The sequence below is a fragment of the Canis lupus genome, chromosome 11 (assembly GCF_011100685.1).
Source record: "Canis lupus familiaris isolate Mischka breed German Shepherd chromosome 11, alternate assembly UU_Cfam_GSD_1.0, whole genome shotgun sequence".
Lineage (NCBI taxonomy): Eukaryota > Metazoa > Chordata > Mammalia > Carnivora > Canidae > Canis > Canis lupus.
Window position 1 is genome coordinate 15,800,278 of NC_049232.1, and position 7,964 is coordinate 15,808,241.

At 41.6% G+C, this 7,964-nt stretch overlaps 1 protein-coding gene across 1 annotated transcript; it reads left to right on the top strand.

Moving 5' to 3' along the window:
- The first annotated feature begins 2,673 nt into the window (after positions 1–2,673).
- On the top strand, positions 2,674–7,649 carry TEX43 (testis expressed 43). Its single transcript, XM_038551609.1, has 3 exons — positions 2,674–2,829; positions 3,596–3,704; positions 7,408–7,649. Exons 1-3 carry the CDS (start codon positions 2,693–2,695, stop codon positions 7,615–7,617), a joined length of 456 nt encoding a protein of 151 aa, XP_038407537.1. The 5' UTR covers positions 2,674–2,692; the 3' UTR covers positions 7,618–7,649.
- Positions 7,650–7,964: the final 315 nt, after the last annotated feature.

The following is a 7,964-nucleotide window of genomic DNA, read 5'->3' on the forward strand; positions in this document are numbered from 1 at the left end:
ATCTTTTTTTAAAAAAAGAATACAAGATGTGTTAATGATACGTTATAGATTGCTGAAAAAACAACTTGTGTTGGTTTCTGTTTAACATTAGGATGTAATCCTAACACAATCCAGAAATCCATGGTTTCCAAATGGTTATGGAACAGCTACTGGTGAAAATGAAGTAGCCTCAGATGTTAATGCCCATCACTTTCACTAGAAAAATTAGAATTTACATGAATGTGTGGCATTTAAAGTGGCAGGGGCACCTGGGTGACTCAGTTGGTTAAGCGTCTGCTTTTTGCTCAGTGGGGCCTGGGATTGAGCCTCATTGATCCAGGGGCCTGGGATTGAACCTCATTCAGGCTCCCTGCTCAGTGGGGAGGCTGCTTCTCCCTCTCCCGCTGCCCCTCCACCCCCAGGGCTCGAGTTCACACTGGCTCTCTCGAATATCTTCACAAATAATAATTTTGCAGAATCTTCCTGAATGACCCAGAGAAGGGCATCAAATGGTGTTCACTGGTGCCAGTGAATAGAAACTAACTTCCTGGGATCCCTGGGTGGCGCAGCGGTTTAGCGCCTGCCTTTGGCCCAGGGCGCCATCCTGGAGACCCGGGATCGAATCCCATATCGGGCTCCCGGTGCATGGAGCCTGCTTCTCCCTCTGCCTGTGTTTCTGTGCCTCTCTCTCTCTCTCTCTCTCTCTGACTATCCTAAATAAAAATTAAAAAAAAATTAAGAAAAAAAAAAAAGAAACTAACTTCCTGGAATTCTACAAATACTCATTGAAACCATATGCTGAAAAAAAAAAAAAAAAAAAAAAAGAAACCATATGCTGAGGGGATTGATGCAAAATGTTCAGCAGGATTTTCGATGTGTTCCAGATAGCTTTAATCATGAGTGTGAAAGAACTGTCTTAACCTCACAGAAGAAATCCAATTCAGGGCAAGTATCAAGGTGAGAATTTTAAGGTAGGGAACAAAGTCACCTTACAGAGCCCTGTGAAGTCACCCCAGAGCATTCTCTGGAAAGAGAAGCACCAAAACATAGGTACTGCTGTTGGCTGATGGCTTTAGCAGCCCATTGGGCTACCTTCAACCTCCAGGTCACACCAGGACTAAGAGTAGATGTAGGAAAAAGAATCTACTGTGATCTTTCCTCTTTGAAATGGCACCTTGGCCCCTTCCTCAGCTAAGGATCTACCTATCTGCTCCTTAGTTCAAGCACTGGTAGCTGCCTTGCACGCTCACCGTCAGCTCCCTGTAAGTGGTGTATGGCCAGATCCCCTGAAGGAATTTCTCCACATCTTTGTACACTTTTCTATATTTTTGCTGAACAGTGATTCACATGACTGATGTCAAACCTCTGCATTCTGCTGAGGGAGGTGGCATGTCCTCTTAAGATTGCAGAGTTTGGGGGTTCACAGTCTTCTGCTCGAAGACATGCTCCAGAAGCAAGGTAACTTGGTCTGAGTGGATTGAGAGTCCCATTGGGGCACAGGCCAGAACCTGGAGTCCTCCCCAATACTTCAACTTACAAGGTTCCTTATGTTTTTGTCTACTAAAATTACTCTTCTGTAAACCTTTCTGCCTATCCAAATCTAGAAATGTCTATTCAGGGATTCCTGGCTGGCTCAGTTGGTACAACATGCGACTCTTGATCCATGATCCATGATCATGCGTTCAAGCCCCACATTGGGCGAGGAGATCACTTGACAAAAAGAAATGCCTATCCAAACTATTGTTAGGTATATACTCCATAGTCTCACCAAACTATCTGGCAATAATTCTTGCTGCTTAGCCTTTTTCTTTCTTTCTTTCTTTCTTTCTTTCTTTCTTTCTTTCTTTCTTTCTTTCTTTCTTTCTTTCTTTCTTTCTTCTTTCTTTCTTTCTTTCTTCTTTCTTTCTTTCTTTCTTTCTTTCTCTTTCTTTCTTTCTTTCTTTCTTTCTTTCTTTCTTTCTTTCTTTCTTTCTTTCTTTCTTTCTTTCTTCTTTCTTTTTTTCTTCTTTCTTTCTTTCTTTCTTTTTTTTTTATTTTAAGATTTATTCATGAAAGACACACACACACAGAGGCAGAGAGACACAAGCAGAGGGAGAAGCAGGCTCCACACAAGGAGCCTGATGCAGACCTCAATCCCAGATCTCGGGATCATGCCCTGAGCCAGAGCCAGACATCTAACTGACTGCACCACCCAGGTGCCCCCATTTTTTAAGTGGTCCACGAGAAGAATATTTTAATCCTAGGGGTATAAAAAACACTAAAAACAGCTCTAATCTCCACATTTAAAAAAAATTGTTTTTGTAAGTTTTATTTATTTAATGTCTACAGCCCACATGGGGCTTGGACTCATGACCCTGAGATCAAGAGTCCCATGCTCTTTCAAATGAGCCTGCCAGGCACCCTTTAAGCTCCACATTCTTTTCTTTTTCTTCTTTTTTATTTTTTTTTTAATTTTTATTTATTTATGATAGTCACAGACAGAGAGAGAGGCAGAGGGAGAAGCAGGCTCCATGCACCAGGAGCCCGATGTGGGATTCGATCCCGGGTCTCCAGGATCGCGCCCTGGGCCAAAGGCAGGCGCCAAACTGCTGCGCCACCCAGGGATCCCTTCCTTTTCTTTTTTTTAAACTCCACATTCTTAATCAACTGCTGATGTAACTGCTATGGGTTGCTATGAAGTTAGCCAGACTGTTCTGTCTGAGGCAACAATTAGATGAGTGAGTTCATGAAGTTCTGGATGAGAATTCTGTCCCTACTGGCAGTGATGGCTTCAGGGAAAGACACTTGTCCTATCCTACCTAAACTTGCCAACAGCTGTTCTGATGAGAGTTCACATAAACCTTCTAATAAGTGAGGACTTGAGGGTTCTGGGTTTGGGGTGAGGGAGGGTTGTGTTTTGTTTCATTTTTTTGTTTTTTAAGATTTTATTTTATTATTTATTCATGAGAGATGCAGAGAGAGAGAGAGAGAGAGAGAGAGAGAGGCAGAGACATAGGCAGAGGGAGAAGCAGGCTCCATGCAGGGATCCCAATGTGGGACTCGATCCCAGGACCCTGGGATCACACCCTGAACTGAAGGCAGATGCTCAACCACTGAGCCACCTAGGCATCCCAGTGTTTTGTTTTGTTTTGTTAGCCGTCTGGGAGCTACACAGATGAGGACAAGCGTTTTGTGCTTCCCTTGGCATCTATATAGAAAGGTTTATGTTCTAGAGGGAAACGATATGTGTGCAGAAAAAGCAATTCTTTCCTGAGTGTAAAGCAACTATTAAATTCAGAAGCTGTTGTTTGTGGCTGGCCAGAGACTTCCTCAGGCCACGGGTAGGCCTGGGGCAAATCATGGTGTGCTGCCTTCTTCCTTAGGATCAGGTTAAGTGAACATCATGAGCAATTTGTAAAGGATGGCATGAAGTTACAGGGACAGATATATCCAGCCTGACTCTTGATCTTGGTGATACTTGGAGTTTTAATGGGTTCATTATTAGATGAGCATCAAACAATGACATAGCTCCCTGTCCTACAGTCATGGGGGTCCAAACACAGACACAACACACGAACAACGCTAAAATGACTGTATTTAACTCAACAGATATATATCCTTCCTTCCTCATTTTCAGGTCTACTGAGGTTCATTTGCCACGGTTTTCATTAAAGCAAGGGATGATCCCACGACATTACATTATGCCTTGGAAAGAAAACATGATATTCAGGAATATGAATCTGAAGGTATTTTCCTATAAATGTCCATCATAAAAAATTCATAGTTAAATGGTATAATTTAATATATCTCTGAATAAGCATAGATAACTGTACAAAGGCTATTTTTAAGTTTATATTTTTCCAGCTTTATTAGGAATAATAAACATAGGCATTTAAAGTGAACGAAGTGATGACTTGATAAACATACACCCTGTAGAATAATTAACAGGATCAAGATAATTAACACATCTATCACCTCACATAGTTAACTCGTTTTTTCTTCTGGTGACCTTAAGATCTACTCTCCTCAACTTTCAAGTATACACTACTGTATTATTAACTATAGTTACCAAGCTGAACATTAGATCTTCAGAACTTGGTCTTAGGGGCACCTGGGTGGCTCAGTGGTTGAGCGTCTGCCTTCAGCCCAGGGCCTGATCCTGGAGTCCTGGTATCGAGTACCGCATCAGGCTCCCTGCATGAGGCCTGCTTCTCCCTCTGCCTGTGTCTCTGCCTCTCTCTTCTCTGTGTCTTTCATGAATGAATAAAAAAAATCCTTAAAAAAACAAACAAACAAAAACCTTGGTCTTAGAACTGAAAGTTTGTGCCCTTTGACCTATGTCTCCCCATTTCTCTTTCCCTCCAGGCCCTGGCAACCACCATTCTTTTGTCTGACAAAAACTATAAACTGTTTGATGCACTTTTACGTAAACTTGCAAGGAAGAATTAAATACCAGTAGCTATTCAAATTACCTAAAGACAATCTTGAAATAGATAAAATATTTATTTCAGAAATCTCTGCCTACCTTTCTCTCTGCATAATACCAACTCACAGAATTAACTTAATGGGGCACGTAGGTGGCTCAGTTGGTTAAGCATCTGACTCTGGATTTCGGCTCAGGTCATGATCTCGGGGTAGAGCCCCAAATTGGGGGATCCCTGGGTGGCGCAGCGGTTTGGCGCCTGCCTTTGGCCCAGGGCGCGATCCTGGAGACCCGGGATCGAATCCCACGTCAGGCTCCCGGTGCATGGAGCCTGCTTCTCCCTCTGCCTGTGTCTCTGCCTCTCTCTCTCTCTGTGTGTGTGACTATCACAAATAAATAAAAATTAAAAAAAAAAATACTATAGAGCCCCAAATTGGGCTCCGAGTTAAGCATGCAGCCTACTTAAGACTCTCTCTATCCCTCCCTCTTTCTCCCTCTGCCCCTCCCCCTCCTAGTGTATGCTTTCTCCCTCTCTCTCTAAAATAAATAAATCTTTAACAAAAGAATTAATTAATATTAACAAAATGTGCCATTAACATTCAAGTTGTAGTACAGAGCATGCATTTTTAAAGCTATACTGCATATACAGGTTAAAAACTATGGGAATAGTTTGGCTAGATTTACAGATAAGACTTGCTTCCCATTAAGCATTGCTATTCAGTCAGTATTTTCAAAACATTTTCCAAATTCAGACAGATGGGATCACTTGTGAAAAGGTAAGTTGTTTCTTTAAAGGAGAAGAGAGGGGATCCCTGGGTGGCTCAGCGGTGTAGCCCCTGCCTTTGGGCCAGGGTGTGGTCCTGGAGTCCTGGAGTCCTGGGATCGAGTCCCCTGGCGTGGAGCCTGCTTCTCCCTCTGCCTGTGTCTCTGACTCTCTCTCTCTCATTCTGTGTGTCTATCATGAATATATAAATAAAAAAAAAATAAAGAAGAGAATCCATTGTAATAGACTATAGCAGGAGATTTCAAATTAGGATTCCTAGAAAGAAATGGGTTTGCATAAATATGCAAATTTCTAGCAGCTAAACAATTAAGGTTGAATATACTTTACAAAGACAGAGTATCATATCATGTCTATTATGAATATTAATATATGAATACTAATATAATAGGAATATTAATATAATATGAATATATACGATATACAGAATATATCACAAAAATATTGCTTTTTTTAAAAGATTTTATTTATTTATTCATGAGAGACACAGAAAGAGGCAGAGACATAGGCAGAGAGAGAAGCAGGCCCCCTGCAGGACTCCTCTCAGTACCCCAGGATCACGATCTGGGCAGAAGGCAGATGCTCAACCGCTGAACCACCCAGACATCCCATGGCTTTATTTTCTTAGAAACTACAGAAACACAATATAGTAAATGAAGCTGCTATTTGCCCTGAGATGATTATTTTGTATGTACTTTTATCTGATACTTTGAAAACGAATATAAAATGGAGTAAGTCAAGATTCAAAACATCACATTTATCTGGTTATGAAGACTTCTGCAGGCTTAATATTGGGTTGTATTTCTTGTAATTCAGTGGCTTGTCAAGTCGTTTTGCCTGTCCTAAATAGCTTTAGCATGGTGACAATATTAGCATTGACTTTTTCTTTTTCATTTGCCAGAACTACATGGCATAAACTCTGAGCTGAAGTCAACAACAAAAACTGTCTTGAATGTATCTTGACCTCACTCTTGAGAGCTATAATCTGGCATAATTTTCTAATAGCTGTTTCATTCGCACAATTTAGTTGACAGTGTTCCTAACAATTTAAAAAATAAAATTAGTGACTGGTGTAGAGAAAGTTCTCCCTGACAGGGTAAAAATGAAAATTAAGTGAGAACTGAATGAAAGGAATGTACACTGGGTGAATACTAGCTGTATTTTCCTTCCTTTTACTTATCTTCATTTTTCTACCAGAGAGGATGTAACTATGCAACAACATCACAGTGAGAACACAGCATAGTGGAGATGGGGCTGCACCCCAACCTACCCAACACCCCCCACCCCCCTACCTAGTGCAATTCAGCAGAAACCAAGAACCAGAAACAGATACTTATGTAAGACAGTAGCTCAGGTGGCTGCTCTTTCTCCTGGCCCAGTTGCCGTGGCAGCAGAGCTAATATTGATCTTATATTTCATAGTTGGCAAAATCTTTTCATTCACATGTAATGTTTTATTTAACACTCAATCCTTGACTAACACCCATTTTATATTCTGGAAAATTGAGTCTCACAGCTGGGTAAGTGACTTGTACAAGGTCACATAAGCAGTGAAGTGCATGATTAATTAGCAGTCCATGTCGCTCTTCCTGGTGGTCTGGAAGCAAGCCATAAACCATTGCTTTTAAAGAAAAGGGGGGGGGTGCTGTTGGGGCTCCTGAGTGGCTCAGGTGGTTAAGTTTCTGCCTGCGGTTCAGGTCATGATCCCGGGGTCCTGGGATTGAGCCCCATGTTGGGCTCCCTGTCAGCGGGGAGCCTGCTTCTCCCTCTCCCTCTGCTTCTGCTCTCCTGAGCTCGTCTCTCAGATAAGAAACAAACATCTAAAAATAAAAATCAAAAAAGGAATGTTATATTGGTCTGTCCACTAGACCTCTCTTATCTTTCCTTTTTTTAAAAAAATATTTATTTATTTATTTATTTATTTATTTATTTATTTATTTATTTATTTGAAAGAGAGAGTTAATGGATGTGGTGTGTGCTCAGGGATGAGGTAGAGGGAGCACAAGCAGACTTTGAGCTGCGTGCTGAGTATAGAACCTGTTGCGGGGATTTGACCCTGAGACTGTGACCCGAGGCAAAACCAAAAATCAGATTGGATGCTTTAACTGACTGAGCCACCCAGATGCCCCTAGACCTTCCTTCTCAACAGGGGGAGTTAGGAAAAGCTATTGGGGAACCTCCACCCTCATCTAGTCAAGTGCTGTTTGGTGTGATTTACAGTGAATTTTTCTTTCCCAACCCCTTAGCATGCAGAAGTGCGTGGGATCCATGCTGGCCCTTTAGAAGACTCTCTGTTTTTGAATCACAGTGAAAGGCTTTGCCACGGGGAAGATCGAAAAGTTGTCTTGAACAAAGGCCCACCAGAAATAAAAATTGCAGATATGCCTCTGCATTCACCGCTCTCCAGATACCAAAGCACTGTGATTTCCCATGGCTTCAGGAGGCGACTGGTCTAAGGATGGAAGAATAAAGTGCCAAAGTATTTAGATCTCAGTCTCTTTCTCTCCCCACAAATTTAAGGCCGTTGTACAATTGTATTTCACCTCCACATTCAACTTTTTTAAAGGCTATGAGTCAGTTGTACTCTTTGTACATTATTAAAGTTTTTGAAAGGAAATGGGCTCCAAGAACATTGGAGATGAAGTAGGGGACAAGACAGACTCTCACTGAAATAAATTTCACACCAATTAGTTAAGACATTTAACTGATGGACCCACACCAACCATCTATCTTCACTGTACTGCTCTTTGTCTTCTCCTCCCTCCTTTGTTGCTCATCACCTCCAAAGCTCAGTGTCAGATGA

Bases quoted from the DNA above. Each gene is read 5' to 3' on its own strand.
- TEX43 (XM_038551609.1), top strand. From the start codon at position 2,693: ATGAGTGAGTTCATGAAGTTCTGGATGAGAATTCTGTCCCTACTGGCA. The intron at 2,830-3,595 runs GTGAGGACTTGA...CCTCATTTTCAG, and splicing joins TCACATAAACCTTCTAATAA to GTCTACTGAGGTTCATTTGC. The intron at 3,705-7,407 runs GTATTTTCCTAT...CCAACCCCTTAG, and splicing joins TCAGGAATATGAATCTGAAG to CATGCAGAAGTGCGTGGGAT.